This window comes from Oryzias latipes, chromosome 7 (assembly GCF_002234675.1).
Source record: "Oryzias latipes chromosome 7, ASM223467v1".
Taxonomy (NCBI): Eukaryota; Metazoa; Chordata; class Actinopteri; order Beloniformes; family Adrianichthyidae; genus Oryzias; species Oryzias latipes.
This window is the reverse complement of record NC_019865.2, coordinates 19,758,613-19,777,122: the sequence shown is the minus strand read 5'-3', so window position 1 is coordinate 19,777,122 and position 18,510 is coordinate 19,758,613. Positions and strand designations below refer to the sequence as shown.

Sequence of the window (18,510 nt, the reverse complement as noted above, 5' to 3'; positions counted from 1 at the left end):
AAATGTCTTATGTTTATCTGATTATTAATGTTTTTGTATGTATTTTAATTTGAGGAATTTTTCATTTGAAATTACTATGGATTGGATTGAGCTAAAAAAAATAAAAGTAAATAAAAATAAAAACTGTCAGTTTGTTTGCAAGCATTCTGGGACATTGTGTAGTTTAAAAAGAAGGCTAGTATTATTTTAGCTTAATTAAGGTTTATTTTAAAATTTATATTATTATTTTCATGTAAAAAAAAATCCAACTTCGGACAGTTAGCATAATTTAGAAAAAAAATCCAACTAATAAATAAATAAAAAACACTTAATTGACATATTTTGTTTATTAATACATGGTTGGCACGTTCCTTTTTTCTCCCCTAAGGAAGCCTCGAATATGGCGCCGTTTTCCCTCTTTGAATGTCATTAGCTTGAGTCAGAGGATGACTGTCGCAGCCGCGAAATAATCCAGTCCAAAAATCTCAGGATGTGGAAATGAAACTATTAAAACAAAACCAAAAAAAAAGGAGAGTAGAGCACTGAGTCACCGGTCGGTGTTCGACAGTGGGAGTAGGTCTAAATTGGGAGCAGCGAATAAATACAGCGCGGTGTTCGCTAAACAGCTGCACGCGCTCCTTCCTGTGTTTGTGTGTGAGTCACATACTACTCACGCGCGGGCTGAATCAGCCCAGCCCCCGCCCACTCACCTCCATCCGCCCCCTCGCAGATGAACATAAAGAGCACCCACTCATGGTCTCCCGGCCCCGCCCACTCTGCCTTTCAAATAATCCTCCTTCTCCTCTTCCCTCCCAACAGACATTCTCCTGCTCCAGCTTCTTTTTTCTTTCTCTTCTTTTTCTTCGGGGTGTGTGAGGGAGGATGCGGCTGCAGTTAGTCATGTTCAGGCTCATCCAGGGCGAACAAGTAGGGGGGGGGGGGGGGGGGGGGGAATCCCGACCACCAATGCGTGCAGGCAGACATCTGGTAGTGAAGGTACTTTGACTGGCGCGCCATTTATGCAGCCCCACCCCCTAAAAGTGGGTAAGATAAAAAAAAAAGTGGCGGTTAGGGTGCTGCAAGGGATGATGGGTAAGCATATGGAAGACATGGGGGGCAGGAGGACATGATGGGGGAGGGGTGCGCATGTCGAAGTTGGCCAAGACCCCCCCCCCCCCCCCTTCTCTAATGCCTAATAGGATTCTGTCCGCCCAGACCTGTCTATGGATGCAGCCGCTTGAAGAGGTGGGAGACGTTCTGAAATGAAAAGGGCATCTGATGATCAGAGTTGCTCCCTCTTCAACGGGATGTGCGATCTGATTAGTATTTACATTCCACCTGCCACTTTGCATCCCTGTTTCAGACCCGCAGAGGCTTTACAGGTTCAAGAAATGCAATTTTTTTAATTGAAAAGTGTCTCTATTATGTTTTTTTAAACACCGCTCCAAAAGAAATCTGTTTTTTTGTGTGTGTTTTAACATGTTTTTGTGCCATTTTTCTTATGATAGAGGACATATAAAATGAAAAGTTATTAAAATTCTATGTCTGAATTTTGCTTTATTCAAATCATTGTGAATCAGGAGCGAAGGAAGAATTGCTGTTGAAAAAGCTTGTAGTTGTTCCATAAAGACTACAATCAGCAGGCCACAAACCCCCTGCTCCGCTCCATTTCGATCGTTTACCGTATATTCACATACCGTATATTGTGGGATAAATAAAGTAACAATTATTATTATTATTATGTTAGAACTGGACTGCATTTCCACACTCATGTTCCAAATAGGAAGTCCCTGCTGGCTCCAACAAGCCAAAATCCCATTTTATGTAAAGCTACAGAGTCAATTATTAACAGCAATTGTTTTAGTTATGTAGCTTGTTTTAGGAGAAAAAAAAACAGGTTTCATTTTTTCAATGCATATTTTCACCTTTTAATTCAGGTATTTACAAATATTACATTTACCAACTAAATATCTAGTTAGCAAGTTAAATATTTAATTTAAGGTTTAATTATTTTATAATTGTATATTTAGTTGACAAACTAATTGTTGCATTTGTCAACTAAATATTTAATTTTATAAAATTAAACATTTAGTTCGATAATTAAATATTTAAATCTCACCGAAATATATATTTTCCGAACAAAGTATTTTTCACCCATTCTTTACATTTGTCAGAATGTAAAGCATTCTTACTCTGATATTTTTTCTTAATATCTTCTTGCTAGTCCAAATTTTTGTTTTATGACATTTTTTCTTAATCGCAAGTTATTTAAGTTATAAACTGACAAATCAGATGGCTCAGTAAAAGCTGAGCCTCCACCTCGAACGTGGAAGGCGTATGGACTTGACCTAAAATATGCTCACCCCTTATTAGTGACAGTAGTTGCCATAGAAACGTCGACTCAGACCACTCGGACCAATCACTGTCGTCTGGCTCCAACATGGCGATGTCCGTACTGTGGAAAAATGGCAAATGAATTGGCTCAATTTTGCTGGAGCTGGAAGTAAGGCATTTTGTAAGATTGACGTCACACGCGCTCCATCCAATTCTTTTATACAGGCAATGATTCCGATGCATCCACTTGTAGACAAATGCATCCATGTTCGTCTTTGTTTTCCTCGTCTGAGCTGGCATCTGGCTCAGAACTGTACGACTGTATAGCACCAGCATTCCTCACTATTTTTGTTACACTGATAATGTTAGGTTTGGGTCATGACAGGCTGTAAGCTAGAGGGGGAGTGTAAACAAAGGGATGATGGAAATCAGTGCTGGCTTACTTTCAAACCAACTGTTCCACCCACAAGTCAAAGACAAATTTCCAATGAACTTCTGATGCTCTGCAGAAACTATCTTTTTGAAAACAACACAGCTTTTTAGATTTTTGTCTGAAAATTGCGTAATCATAACTAAAAGACCACTGGGAACGCTTTTACAATAGATCAAAAGATGATTGGGTGGGAATTTATACCATTAGAAATGTAATTGGTTGTGGTTTGTGACACATTTTATGCTGGCTTTAAACAAAGTGGTTGTGATGCAGAGGTGTCTCCCTTTTCCTCCAGTGTTGTGTCTTCCTCCACTGAAGGTGTCACTCAACAAAGATGGGGAAGAATTTAAATGTGGCAGCAAAATAATACTTTTGAGATTTTCTCCAGACTATATGACATGGAGGATAGTGGCTTTGTGAATTACCAGATAGTATAGAAGTGTTACGATGAATCAACTTAATAGATCAATCGATTTATGTTCTTAGTTGTCAATATAATTCAAATAACCTAAACAATTATAAAATTAATTTAAATATAAATTAATCAATATTGGAAAATACAATTTGGATTGAGGTGTAGTACTTTACTATAACATACAGTGTGGTAGAATGTTCTAAGAATGTTCCCTTCGGATTATTTCGCTGTGGAAAAACAACAGTGGGCTGAACGTTATGAAACTAAAATGTGAGTGGATTTTCCATGAATTCTTCTTTACTTGTTTGTTTGTAAACATATATAATTCACACTTGATGATTGTGCAAGAGCAACAAGGAATCTGGAAAACTTCACCAGCACTTTTCAGTATCCAGGTATTTCTCTCTGAGTCACACTGGTTGGATTTTTGGCTAAAGATGTCCTGGATCTATTTTAGGTCAGTGAATCAGATTGTTCAAAATGAACCAATATCAACAATGAATCAGCAACCGCTAATTATGATATTAATTGAATCATTGTTAAAATGTTCCGTTGAACTCCCCATAGATATACATATAGCCTCTTTTAAGCAACATTTTCATTCTTGTAATCCTGTCAACTTTGCATCTGAAGAAGCTTTTTCTCTGCTGTTTAATCACATTTTGCATTGGCATTTTGACTTTTTTTTTGGTCTTGAATTTGTAACCTTTACCACACACTAGTCTGTTCTGCTGCATTACCACTGTAGAGACAGCAGCCTGAGCTTAATTTGGTTTACGATCAGCTGTTATAGGATTATGAGCAGATGGTGCTCATGAGGAAATACATCGGAAGAACTTCTTAGTTATTCTTGTGAGAATTTGTACAGAAACAAAAGTACTTCTTCCTGGTGAGATCATTCCGATCTTTAGGTGCAATTTTACAGAACATGTCTTAAAGCCCAAGTAAGGCATGGGCAAGGAGGGGCAGTGCCCCCTCTAACGGCAATGATAGCAAACATGATGGCTTGCATAAATCCTAACTTAACCAAAGAAAAAAACACACACACAAAATAAATAAATAAATAAACACAAGTAATGCAAAAATAAATAATTTGGAATATAAGACAAAAAAGGAAGAATGGACAGATAGACAGATGGATAAATAGACAGACTTAAAAAATAAGATAAATTCAACAGGGAACAAACCGGGGTCCTGCTTGTGCCTGTTCCAAATGGACAGATGAACTGATATGATAATTCGTGGTTTCTAAGCATTTTTAGGGGCTCTGAGGGATATAACACCCAAAACTCTCAGCGCATCCAGACTTACTTCCCTGATATTCTATTTGCACCCCACAGTGGGGCAGGCTAAATCCAAGGCTGAGCCAAAGAGTTACATCTTTTTTATTATTTTTCACAGAACAGACAGTGGTGTGTCGTTTAAGTTTTGAAAACATTATATATTTTAAGAATCCTCTGTTTTAAAAAATCTGCGCTGAAAACGATAAAATAGTACTTAATGAACTGACAGATCTAGAACCTTAACAGTATAGAGAATTAACATTTTTTGTGTGTAAGGATGAATTATTAAGATGTAAATTCAATCTGCAGCGCAGAACGACAGCTTTGACTTAAGGACCAAATGAAACATGACTAATATTTCCACAGATGTTTATTTTAAAAACTGTTTTGTGCCACCAAAAAAAAGTGTTTTGGATGGTTCATGGTTGGATATGAAAACCCCATCCCCTCGCTAGGCTCCAGGTGGTGCCAGTGGTTGAGATGGACAACATTCCACACAACCACAGTCACACATAGGGAACCTATTTTCCTGCCTCCTTCTCCACGCTGTCGGGTATGGCAGAGGCGTGTGAGGGTGTGGGGGATGGGGCCAAAGTACTTGTGGAAGATAGAGAGGAAGGAAGTGAATAGAGTGAGAAATTGTAGGGGGGGGGGGGGCTGTGCAGGGTAAGCACATGCTGAGCAGAACATTGGATTCATTGAGGAAAGCGCTGCCTCCATTCATGCTTTGTACCAGTCCCCTCTCTCCCCCCCCCCCCCCCCAAAAAAAAATTTCTGATCATATATGTAGAGTGAGCTGACACATGTACACTTTATGCAGATGACAAAAGCGTGTCAATTGGTTTAGGATTTGCCCCGACTAAACAAACAAACAAAAAAAACAGGTCCAGTTCAGCCACTTCCATGTTACTCTGGATTCTCAGAGGCTGTTTCTAACAGAAGTGTGCAGACAGCTCATCAACTGCAGATGGGTCATTCTTTTATACAGGATATTGAACAGTTTTTTTTTTTAAATCCACCTTGCAATTTGAATGCATTCCAAATGTAGTGTCACGCTGAAGTAAAACCTTTGATTGAAAGAATGAAAGAGGTAGCAGTTAGTGGTTTTATGGCACTGTGGTTACTGAGTAATGTTTAGGGTCAGGGCGCGTTGTGTTGTGGGGTAACAGTGGTTTAAATCAAGAGCTATGCATGGAGATGGCTTCTCCTACCAAATAATAATACTAAAAACACTTAAAATGAATACAAGTATTAGAGTTTGCAAATGCAAGAATGAGATAGAAATAATATTTTTCTCAAAATGTCAGACCTTTTTGCAGTAAATTCTGACAAAAAAAAAACAGAAAGTAGAAAAAAGTTTCTGTAATCAATTTTAAAGCTCAAAGAAATGTGTCCAAAATCTGCAAAAGACTGTCTCTGCAGCTCCGTTGCATATTACATTACAGCAAATATTGCACAAGGTACTTTTATTGGGTTTGTTGGTTAATTAATTCCAGAAAGAAGAGCGACATTTCTATTTTTATTGACCTGAATTTCTTGCCAAAATAAGAATTTTCAGGAATCGCAGTTAATATTTCACATTGGGTTTTCTAGTAAATTTCAAAGCAAAAAACGAAAGGTATAAGCTGCAAAGATTTTGCACAGTACCAGGTACAATGTTCTTGTGATTTAAACATTAAACACATTTTTACATTATGTGTGTGTGTGTTTCTTTAAAGTTGTATCTTACAATAGCACGCTTTTATAAAATGTTCACATTAGTCCATAAAACTCTGTTTGTATTTGAAGTTTTCATACAATACAAGAAAGTTTATTCACTACAGAAAATAAGACAGAAAAAAATGTGTTTAAAAATCATGCAAAAGTCCAAAACTAACATGTAAGTTAGTAAAAGTTATGGAAATTATTCTAATTATTTATTTTTTAAATGTTAAATCCAAAAGAAACACTTATGGCAATCGATTTTGTTATAACAAATCCACATTTCTTTTGGTATTATTAAAGCTTAAAAAGCTATGTAAATAGTTTTTTTTTTCAAACTATTATAGTACAAAAATATTATAGCAATTTATATTTATTAATTTTGTTTAAAGCTGCTTAAACTAAAGTAACTGGACAGTTTTACACCTAAGAACAGATGAATGGATGTATGTGCCTCTGTAACACAAGAGAACACAATGTTCCAGCAGGGAATCAAACCAGCAGCTAATGAGTCAGCAGCCTTTTTGCAGCCAACTTCATCTGAATATATGTTTAAAAAATTAACTTCAGCTCCAATTAGTGTGCATTTATTTGATATTTTTGAGAGGGGTGTTTGTACGTTTTAGGTTCTTATTTGACAGTTTGAAATGAAATTTCTGGGACTATAAGCAGGAGAGCTGAATGCTCCTAGTATAAAGGAGGCATGTGTTTACATTGGGGGAGGTCATAGTTCATTCACCATTACAGTGGAGACTGGAATGCAGACCTACTGTTCAGCAAAAGGACAAAATACTAAACACCACATATTATATTTGAACATTGAAAATGTACTTTCCGTCAGTTTTATTTTATGTGAAAAGTTCCTTCCGATACTTTCCAACATGTGTTTTGCGTTTTCAAACCGAATCAAGAAAATGTAAAGAATCCGCGCCATAAGGAGTGGTTGGGTGGAGGGGGGCTGAGCTTCTGTGGTACTGTTGGTGGCCCCATTTATCATATCTCCGCCCTCCAGTGTTCCTGCTCCCATGAGGGCGGCTCTTTAAATTGGCCAAAAATCTCCTCCTGGCTCGCGCCTTTTTTCTTTATCTTCACGAGACCAGACGCACGTGCTACATTCAGGACACCGTTGGAATAATCTTCTTGTTTTGCTGGTAAACTATATTTATTTACATATAAGCAGTTGTTTGGATGAAATGTTGATTTTTTTTTTCTTCAATTCAAAGCGGGTTTTTTTTCTTTTGTCGGCCGCGTGAGCAGGGTTTTTTAAATGGGGCGGGCTGTGCGTTGTCTGACGAAAAAAAGCTCCAGCCTATAGATCGTTGCAAGGTTTTTGAACCGGTTCGGCCAGGCTTCAGGGGCATTTCTGAACAAAATTAAGGACGGGGAAAGCGGACTAGTAACAGGTAAGCGCTGATTAATCCGGCGTGAACCGAATGTAGTCGGTTAGCTTCAAGCAAATTACTACATTTAAGCTAGCTTACAGGACGCCGCATTCTTTGAACGTGAAGATGTCTTTTGGCCTGCCTTCCAGTCGCCTTAAATTTACCGTCATGTTTTGTAAAATATCAGGGATTTTTTTAATTTTTATTTTTAATTATAGGGGGGACCCTAAAAGTCGCGCGCATGTAGCCGATGCTTAGCCTTCAAATGCAAACGAGCACATAGCAGCCATTGTGTTCTCGGTGGCCCCTGCGTGCAGACCTGCTGTGAGATGGATTCGTGCACAGGCCCGACCATTGGTCACAACAGCTCCAGGCAGGACGGGCCCCTAATATGTTTGGTTCGGGAACGGTGCAACGGGTTCAGTAGTGTCCCCCCGCCCTCCTCCCCTTTTTTCCTCCCACCGCCCCTCGAGTCTGTGCATTAACATGCGATCGCCTTCGTTGTCTGGTTCTGTGTAGCACGGTGCTGTGTAATGGAGCGCGGATGAGACGGAAATAGACCTGGAAGTAAGCGCGGATTAATTGAGTTAAACCGGGTTCGTGTGTTTGGCGACGGTCGGATTTTATTTGAATATGTTAGTTTTAAATGCGGTCATTGGCTTTAGCGGGTTAGACGCTTTGTGTTGTGCGTGAACTCGACGCCTCGTCCTCCTCCTGCTGCTGCTGCAACAGCGCCAAATCTGTGGACTCTCTCCTCGTAGGTTCCAAGAGCTAAAGTAAGCATGAGCGACAAGGGAACCGTCTCGCCGAAAGAGAAAGAGGCGGCAGAGAAGAGAGGGCGTGGAAGACCCCGTAAGCAGCCCCAGGTAAAGACGACTGACGTAAGTAAACGCACATTTTACACCCCCTTCTCGTTTCGTATAGGCGTGCATGCTGTGGATCTGTAATTGTGCATGTGTTGCACCGGGAGAGTGAAGTGCTCCATGCATGCCCTAAAATCCAAGTAGAGGCCCGCAACTTGCAACCCCCCCACCACCATTTCAAAGCAACCTGTAACCCTACACCTTTAAACCGGTTTAACCCCCCACCCCCCTCCCCCCCATCCTCTCGCCCACCTATGTGCTCCATGTAATGGATGACATAGCCCAGTCCAAGCAGAGTGGCTCATAGACCTGTCAGTCAGTCTGCTGTGGTTTACTACTGAGTTGCCTGGTTGCTAAGAGCAGCAGCTGTAAACAAGCTACAAATGCAACAGAAGGCAAGTCAGCCACGACACCATCCAACCACAAATTACGCATGAATACGATTACTCGCCTCCTGTTGATTATTGGTGATGCCAGTCTCCCAATAAGAAGAAAAAAAACGCACTGCAATAAAACTTGAATTAACTCTGGGTCGCTTTGATCACCAGGAGCCCAGTGGATCCCCGACTCCAAAGAGGCCCAGAGGACGACCAAAGGGCAGCAAAAACAAGACCGGCGGCAAGGGCAAAGTAAGTTGACATACAATGTGAAGGAGCAGAATTTCCAACACATCCATTGCCCCCTGCATCCATTTGGTTTAGCAGCGCAGCAGCTGCTGACCACATACTCTTAAAGGACGTTGAGCTGTCATTTGTGACATTTAGTGTCTTCTTCCCCTCTTGTCACTAATGGCATAGTTATGGTTTCCCCATTGTAAAAACCCACTGGTTTAGTGCCTTACTTTTTGAGGTGTGTGTGTGTGTGATGGTGGTGGTGGTGGTGGTGGGGGGGGGTGTCATCCTGTCCTCCAGCTTCCTGCAGAGTGCAGGCAGTGCAGGTGCAGAGGCTGCAATACTGTTTCCAAGTTGACACTTAGCCCCCCCACCCCCCACCAGTACACAGCCCTAGTTCTTCTCTCTGCCTGTCGTCTCCATAGCAACATCAGATTTTTCTCCCTCGCCCCAACCCTCCAGCTCCCCCGTGTGCTCAGCCCATGTTTTTAATGCATGGGAAAAGGGAGAGCGGCAGACAGAGTTTGGGACAGGCGTGCACGCGGCACGATCGCTTTAGCAGCAGCGCCTGCTCTGCAGAGAGGGCTTCTGGGTCTTCGCTCGATTTCACCAGCTGTCTCTGAGCCTCAGACCAGGTGGCCTGCGAACTGGAGTGCCCCGTATGCAGTTCCTGTAGGCCATCCAGATAATAGCCAATGAACCCAATGCCCCCTCCCCTCCTGTCATTGTTAAAGTGTGACTGCCATCTACAGGCAGTTTAGGGCACTGTCACTCTCTCAAATAAAAAAAAATGCAGATGGCCGAAGCCTCTTCACTGCAGAATGTCTGACCTTGTGTCCCTTTTGTTCACAGAAGGCAGCGGCAGCTCAATCTTCAGCGGGGAAACGCAGAGGAAGACCCAAGAAAGAGGTAAGAGTTGCCCTTAAAACAGTGCAACAGTGTGCTAAAAACAGTGGGCCAGTCTTGAAAGAGCATTAAATCTCGCATTGTGTGGTTTCGTAGTAGCATTCCATCACTGCTTGTGGTTTGGGCGGACTCTAAAGAGACGCCTGGATTAGTCACTAAAAAGGAATGACCCAAGGCCACACTCTAAAATGAACCCACTCATTTTTATGAATGAACATGATAGGCATGCTGTTGGTGTGTGGATGGGGGGAAAAGCAGCACTCATTAGTGTGAGTCACAAGTTATGAATCACTTTCACAAGACACGGCTCGCCTTCACCCTGAATGTGGTCAAAATGCAGTTTATTTAGTTTCATGTTATCAAAAAGCCCCAGAAGGTTCCACGTTGAGGCATGACTGGCGGGCAGCCGCGAGGATCGCTCATGCACAGCTTGACCTTGTTTTCTCGTCACAACAGGAGAAAGAGGAAAAGGCATCCCAAGAGTCATCCGAGGAAGAAGAGGAAGAGGAGGAGGACCAGTAATTCAACGCATGCTACCTCACTCAACATACTGACTTACTGTTAACAGAACTGGGCTGTATCTTCAACACCAGTGCCACCACATGACCACTGTTCACCAACCCCCTCCCCCCTACTGCCGGAGAGGGGTCAACACAGTACATACATCATGCAGCAGCACTGGATAGAAAGATGGACTTGATCAAGCTTAGATTTAAAAATTACATGAATGGCCTTTCTGCAAGTCTGTTATCACAAGTCTCTTATACTGGACAAAGTGTACTCTGGGGGGCCTGGATGTTTGTTTGTTTGTCCCCCCTCCCCTAAAGATGGTTTCTAGGATTTGTTTCCTCTGCTTACCTGCATCTGAGATGGTAGGGCATATAGACATTTCTCTTCCTTTTTTTTTTTTTTTTACTGGACAAAGGTGAATTTTTACCTGTTTCTTTTTATAAAGTTGTTAGCCTATCCTTTACATCATACTATAGATGGAGTTGAGCTTCAGTGTTTAGGATGAGGTGATTTGATAGTGAAAAACATCTGTTCCATGTCTCATTTTCAGCCCATATTAGAGCTTCCCTTCCCAGCATCCCGCTAGAAACAGTTCATAGTTAGGAAAAGCTTCTTAGACCTCCTCAAGTCTTCTGTATGTAGAGGGGAGATGTAAAGTGTATAGTTGGTAGGGTTTGGTTCTCCAGGTCACATGCCATGTTCAAAAAAAAGTTTTTTTTTCTTTAAAACAAAAAAAAAGTGTGCTGCTTTTCATGTAAGTCGAATCTGGTATAAAAATGATTTTAAGTGTATCGTTTGCAGCGATCAAGGCAGAGAGTCATCAGTGTCGTTTCTTCAGGGAGCTTTTACAAATGCTGTTGTCTTTACACCGTTATTTCTGTTGTCTTTCCGAGCGCTCACTGATTCATGTGGAAGACAAACCTGCAACTGGTCAAAACGTGAAGTTTTCATAGTGACGGTGGACGGTTGGTGGCACTACCATCAAACAGGGCTGTACCTAATTCATTCCACCTCTGTTTTTGGTTCTTTTTTTTTTTTTAATCAACAAATTTTTGTGACGGTTTCTGTTCCATCTACTGTTTGCTACAGAGAAATCAAAACGTGTCAGGGATGCTGCAGTCAGTCCGCTTACCGCCAGGTTTATTTCTCCACACAGAGCTGCTACAACCTCAGTCGTGACACCCGGATCACTGCATTACCGGCCCAACAGAGGCCTGGAAGTTCATACCTCACTCCACAGCTTATTTTACCTGGTTTTCCTTGTTTTTATGGAACTTTAGGCATGAGTTGAGGATGTTATTAGTTTGCTTGATGAGTTTTAAACCTGTCTGTAACATTAAAGATGTCAAAGTCTACATGGTTTGTCCGCCTTTACATTTTTGGCTTGTTCATAATCGACGCTTGTAGTTTTTTTTTTTTTTTGGTGTGTGCGTGTGTGTGAAGCAAGTCAGGGAGACCTGTCAGCTTGACGTCTGTGTTCGCTGACTGTGGTAGATTAGCTGGTGTGTTTTTATCTTTTAAAAAATTATTCTGGTGCACTGAAATGTTCAAAAAAAATTCATGGACAAATGTTTTTTTCCGTGTGTGTAGACTGGGTGCTCTCCACTGTTTTCTGTAGGCCACCATTTGTCTTTGACACACCCCCCCCCCCCCCCAAAAAAAAAACAAACAAAAAAAACTTGTAATCCAGTCGCTGTGTCTTTCATCCAACTACTAAAGGTTTTTTTGTTTTTTTTTACATGGCAACATCATGCATCCTTTGATTTATATACTGTAAACTCAATAGGATGGGTCATTCTTTTTAATGTACACATATATAAATGTACAATGTCTATATTTCTATGGTGCCCTACAATTTGTATCAGAAAAAGGTCAATAAAGAGAATTTTCTTTGTCACTTTGCTCTTTAGTCTTTATATTAAGCAAATGAGTACAGATGTGACAGATTGCATTTAAACAGTCCAATGCATTGGAAAAACCTTAAAATGACATTACATGGAGTTTTTTTTCTTGATATCCTCATGACTAAAGTTCTCATGTCCAGACTTGTAGAGGATGAAGGTTATTAAAAAAAAAAACACCCTTGCGTGTCATGCCCAAATAAACCTGTTTGTGCAATTACAAGCTTAACTGTTACATTCAACAAAAACAAGGCGAATAAAGCTTCAAACTGACGGCGAGAAAGGGGGAATTTTTCCTGAGTGGTAGTCAGAACTATGGCATTCACCTCAACAGATCCTTAGCCAGAGGTAGAATCTGCTGGTGCCGGGCCTCGTGGGCGGGACATTTTTTTGGGCACTACTCACACGGATTTTAAAGGATGAGAGGAAATGCGTCACTTCAAAAAGTCTGGCGGGTCATACCATTGTCAAGACTCAGGATTCAGTAAAAAAAAAAAATGCAACCCAAGTCAGGGCGAGCTTGCTCTACAAGCATCGAAGACGCCGACCAGAAACGAAAGTGAAATGAACCGAGTTGAATGATGATGGTGTCACTTTGGCTCCAAGATTTTGATTGTTTTTTTAGAAAACAAACATTGCGTGACCCAAACAGCAGTACTGCCTTAACTAGTGCACGACACATGAAGTCTTACCACAGTAAACGCAGGACATGGCGTTCCAATCTGTACCGATGCCGACTGCAAACCACAAAAAACAAAGCTGCTTTGCCGCCTGTTGCCCACATTACGTAAGCAAACAACGAGCTGAACGTACAGTAGACTGCATCCTTCTGAGTTCCACAGCTCGGCTGTTTGTGTATAAATACTTACAAATAAATAGGTAAAATGCAATTATGAATTTGAAAAATAAACAGTCTGTACACAAAAACAAACAAAACAAAACAAGGCTCATTGTTATATTAAAATGAGATAATCAGCAAACAGGAGCATGGTCTCCACCACATCCTGCACCATCACTGTGGTCATGCAGTAACATCTTTGGTCAGAAGAGGGCGCCTCTGCTGATAGCTTTTAGCCCATCCTTGGATGACCTGAAAACAGGAAACAGCTCAGCTTAGCAAACACAACTTCCTTCAGAGCAAGGCTGAATATCTTAATGATAGCTCTCTGTCCCTGCAGTCATGTCTATTCAATGCAAAAGCAACAATTTTGGGAAAGAAGTTGTTTTATTTCTGAATAATGGACACAATGTAAGCGCTTTGAGTGACTTGAAAAGCACAGATAAATCCAATCCATTATTATTATTATTGTTATTATTATTATTGTTAGAAAAAAACAAGTTATATTTTATTTTGCACACTTTAGAAACACAAATGGTTCTCTTTAATTTATTTCTACCTTTAAAGTCCCACTGAATTTTATCTGTATTTAATGTAAAAATGTCCCCAGTGGTCTTTTAATTATGATTATGCTTTATTTTAGCCCCAAAAAAAATACATTTTTTCCAAAGCGCCAGAGGTTCATTAGAAATTCACCTCTGAGTTGTGAGTGTGACTGATGGCACGGCCTCATCAATGATATCCCATCACTTTTTGTTTACCCCCACCCCCCCACAGACGCAACCTAACACTTGTCGGTGCAACAAAACCGGCGACAGTACAGTTTTGAGCCAGATGACAGCTCTGACGGGGAAAACAAAGATGAACATGGAATGGAGCAGAGCAGAGAACTTGTGGCTCCTCCATTTCAGTTGCTGCGTCACAAACCTGAGCTCTTTCAGACGGCAGGTTTTCATCTACGCCGAAACACAATTTTGATCTTAAATTTCTTTATAAATGTCCTCCATCAGGACAAAAATGCTACAAGAACATGTTAAAAACACCAAAAACACAATTTCCATTGCAGTGGGTCTTTAAAATGTCTTTGATTTGGGGTTTTTTCTCGTGTCGTTATTCTAATTTTGAACGCCTGCATCAGAGACATCAAGACCTGGATGACAATTAATTACCTCCTCTTGAACCCAGAAAAAAGAATTTAAAAAGTATTTAGTATTTTCCTATTAAACTCTTTGTATTCATGATCCTTTTGAGTTCATGTTTTACTTAGAAGCCCATCGAGACGACTGTTGTTGTGATTTTGGGCTATACAAATAAAATTGAATTGAAATAAATTGAATTAATTTTGCCAATCTTAATTCCATTCAAAAATATATTTCACTAATTCCTAGTTTGCTTTGAAGCTGTCAAAGCTCTGTACAAAACTTAAAATATATTAACTTGTTTCTTTTGTTTTGAAAGGTTTAGTCAAACCACGGCCCACAATCTAATATATTATTGAAGCATTTGTGTGAAGGTGTTTGTTTTTGTGGAATTCTCTTATTCATTATGAGGAAAATTAAGTCATGTATTGTTATTTTATCTGGAGGACACAGATTTAGCTTTAGACAACATCGCCACCTAGTGTTTCTTAAGCATATACAAAACATTAGCACAGTTGTGTTCTCTTTGTTTCTTACTTCAAACCTGCTGTGATTTGGATTGTCAGGCTAATGTGTGACATCAGTTACTATTTATGACAGAAAACTGACAGAAAACACTATCAGTTCACAATATGTTCAATATTCTGTACAAAAATGCTTCCTGAAAGCAGCCTTTGACACAGGAAAAAGCCATCAAAAAAAAGAAGACTGCATTCCTGAACAAATGACCTTTGCCCTTTTACGGCATTATATCCCTTCTAGCATGTGATCACAAACTGAACTGACAGAATCAACGAAGACAAAAGCACAGTGAAGAACCATTAAACCACAAAAAGTGGTTGCAACACTGTTCAGCTAAATTAATGCAAAATAGAGCAGGTCGTCAATTTTTCATGGATAAGATAACATACTGTAACAGTTATCTTTGACAAAACTAAAAAATACACACAATTATATTAGTATCAGTGTAAATCTGGTGCTGCTTAGTGTGTTGAATTGCTTCACAGCAGGAAAATGTACCTTAATTCAAGACCCACTCTGATAAAAAACACTTTTTTGGTGTTTTAGCATATTTGGCATTTTTCTGACAATGTAGGACATTTATCAAGAAAATTAAGCTCAAAATTGAATTTCTGAGTATTTCTTTATTGAAATCGCTGTGAATTGGGAGCAGACCAAAAAGTAGAGTTTGAAAAAGAGCTTATCTGTGACAGCATGGGTCACTTGCAGACAAATAGATCCGTGAACGTCTTTGTTTTCCTCGTCTGAGCTGTATCTTGCTCAAAACTGAACAGCTGGATAGCTCTGATATAGCTCGCCATTTTTGTTGCACCAGTGCTGTTAGGTTGGGAGTGTGAGAGGAGAGCTCTCAGCAATGGAGAGGGGATGGGGTGGGGTTTTCTCCTCCTCAATACAGGTGAATTTCAAATGAATTCCTGCTGTTCTGCAAAAAACTATGTCCTACAAAAACAACTTGTTTTTTTTAGCTAAAAACAGCATAATCATAATTAAAAGACTGCTGGGAACGCTTGTACAATAGATCAAAAGATGATCTGAGTGGGACTTTAGCATTTGATGGATCAATGAAAGGTTAGACCTAGTAAGCAAAAGAAACACCAAGAAACAGAGTATTTTCTCAAAAAGTGAAGTGCTGACTCATGTTTAAGTGTAAATGTGAGAGGATGTTTACACTGACATTTGCCAGCATTCAGAAAGACAAGGAAACATTTATTAAGAGATTTTTGCAGATTTTTTTTAAATTTCAAATAAAAAAATACAATGAAATAAAGAAAACATAAAAGAATAAAATACTAACATATTGTGGAAATGTGTGAGGGCCAACCATTCAGTCCGACATACATTCTTTCAGATATTCTCATAAAATTTAAATGAACTAATTATTCATTCATTCATCTTCTAAACCCTGTTGCTGGAGCCTATCCCAGCCACATCCTGGACAGGTCGCCACTCTGTCGTAGGGCCACAATCACACACCCATACTCTCTCACATCTCACCTAGGGACAATTTTCCCCCCAGCTGGGAAACCTGAAACAGAATCCCCAATGGGGGACCTTTTTGTGTGGAGTTTGCAGATTCTCCCCGTTTCAAAGATGAAGTGAATAATTTATTAAAGCTTTATTGCAATGGCATACTTCTTATTTCCTCCCCTAGAACAAATACGTCTAAATATGTTTTTTACCAAAATCCCTGTCAATTTTTTTGCACCGTTCAATCCTGGTTAGCTTGTCGTACATAGAATAAAGAATAGAATAATTTTTAGAAAGTGTATACTCTTATTTATGAAAGGAGCCTGCAGGCTGTTAGAAATTAGAATGTGCGCTGCATATGGACATGCCTGCTTTACAGCATGCCAAAGCAGGAATCCTTTGTTTTTATCCCAATAAAAGCTCAACCACATGCAGCTTGATTTTAATAAAATAATAAATTTTGCAAATGTGGTTTACAAAAAAAGAATCATCCACTCATACTATTTGTGCTAAAAGTCTTGATAATAAGGGTAAAAAATATGAGGAAGTGTCACAACTAATGACAAACTCATCGCTTTTGAAAAAAAGGGAAGAATTTTTCATTTCTAACAAGACATTTATTGGCGGTATTCTAGTTTTTTTTTTTTTAATTCCTGTTCCTGCTGATGTACTGAAAACGGTCAAAGCGCCTGTCACCGCATGTCCACTGCTGCATCTTACCCTTGTGTCTTCTTCTCTCCATAAAATATCCTGCTCTGCTTCATTGAGCTCTTCTGCGGGATCGTATGTGTAAACTGGTAGCAGCTGATGTCGAAGTCTGTCGATTCTGCAGATCAAAACGACAGAAAGAAGAAGAAGAAAAAAAAGAAATCCCTATTGACTACATTTACCAAAATAAAAGCTCATGTCGGTAGTAGTCAAACTGGAACTCACCTTCTTTTCCTGCGAATATACAGAATCTGGAATAAAATAAAAATATGACATATAAGTACATATGTTTTGTTTACATTTGATTACATCCTCTGCTACCATAACCACTCACCACAGCTGCAACAATCCCAGCTAGGGTTATCAGTAGGAATGGAACCAGCACATAGCTGACTGTGCCACCGCCATCTATGATGGGAGGAGGCTGTGTGCTGTTGTTCATTTTAAATCAAAAATCCAATGAAAGTAGTTCTGAAATTTAGGAGCAGAGAAACTAGCAGGCTGTTCCGGCAGGAGGTGCAGCTGCTGGCTTGTCTAGCTGCCCTCTTGTTTTATGGCTCATCGCCGTCGTTCATGTGACTTCCACATGGTTTCACTGTCCGCCCTAATCAGCAAGAAATCTAGAAGAAAACCAGATGAAAAGATGTTGGTTTTTAACAAGTTCACTAAAGTTCCCATTAGAAAAAATAATCAACGAATACATTTGCATAATAAAAACAGTCATGTTAGCTAAGCACTATTTTATGTTGTGAGCAGCCTGATAAACATTTAAACGATTCCATTAAGAAAAAGTGAGAATTTTCCTACAATTATGTTTCTGTTTTATAAATAACAGTGATAAAAACTTGTGTGTCAGAAGCGTCACAAGCGCAGCAAACACACACTGAAGCGACAACAGACCGACAACTGCAACAGCAGCGCGAACACAAACTGCTCCTTCTTTTTTTCTCCCGCCCGTCCTTTTCTTTATTTTTGAACAAGACAACCTAAAAAAAACTCTGCCGTGTGTTTATCGTGTCATCAATTGTGGTTAAAAGAAATGCGCTCACCTTATCAAGCCTGGCTTTCACGTTAAGAGAAGGACAACAGCAGCAGAAACCTGAACTTCCGCTATTGGCAAAAACAGCTTCCCCCTTTCCGGTCTGCACGACAAAATAAAAGCACGAAATGACTACAAAATAAATCAAAACGTTTTTACTCAAGTGATTCAATTATTTCTGATTTAGGAAAATGGTTTAAATAAAAATCCCTTTTTACCTTTTTTTTAAGAGGGCTGTTTATAAAAATTGTTTGAACTTTAAAACATTTTAAATACCAGGAAAGTGGGCACAAATGCCCCTAAAATTTAGTTTTAATTAGAAACTAATTTATTTTGTAGATGACATCCTAAATAAAAAACAAACAAACTGTAAATATATCCAAATATGAAATGTCATTTAGTGCTCCAAAATATCACAATGATTTACAAAATTGAACTATTGCCGCACTGTCCTCTTATTATTTGTCTTGTTGTTACTG

The 18,510-nt window shown here is 39.6% G+C and overlaps 2 protein-coding genes across 5 annotated transcripts; one reads left to right on the top strand and one right to left on the bottom strand.

The window, feature by feature from the left end:
* Positions 1-7,153: 7,153 nt before the first annotated feature.
* hmga1 (high mobility group AT-hook 1) lies at positions 7,154-12,314 on the top strand. Of its 4 annotated transcripts, none has more exons than XM_004070823.4 (5): positions 7,154-7,296; positions 8,289-8,408; positions 8,939-9,019; positions 9,854-9,910; positions 10,364-12,314. In XM_004070823.4, exons 2-5 carry the CDS (start codon positions 8,310-8,312, stop codon positions 10,427-10,429), a joined length of 303 nt encoding a protein of 100 aa, XP_004070871.1. In that variant the 5' UTR covers positions 7,154-7,296; positions 8,289-8,309; the 3' UTR covers positions 10,430-12,314. The 4 variants fall into 4 exon arrangements, with proteins under 4 accessions (XP_004070871.1, XP_020560458.1, XP_004070872.1 ...); XM_020704799.2 differs by having other exon boundaries at positions 7,168-7,296; positions 8,289-8,393; XM_004070824.4 differs by lacking the exon at positions 7,154-7,296 and adding an exon at positions 7,366-7,548.
* Positions 11,825-18,154, bottom strand: LOC105354425 (uncharacterized protein C3orf18 homolog). Its single transcript, XM_023956745.1, has 5 exons — positions 18,042-18,154; positions 17,327-17,612; positions 17,218-17,243; positions 17,005-17,110; positions 11,825-13,408 (listed from the first exon to the last, which is right to left on the bottom strand). Exons 2-5 carry the CDS (start codon positions 17,432-17,434, stop codon positions 13,340-13,342), a joined length of 309 nt encoding a protein of 102 aa, XP_023812513.1. The 5' UTR covers positions 17,435-17,612; positions 18,042-18,154; the 3' UTR covers positions 11,825-13,339.
* Positions 18,155-18,510: the final 356 nt, after the last annotated feature.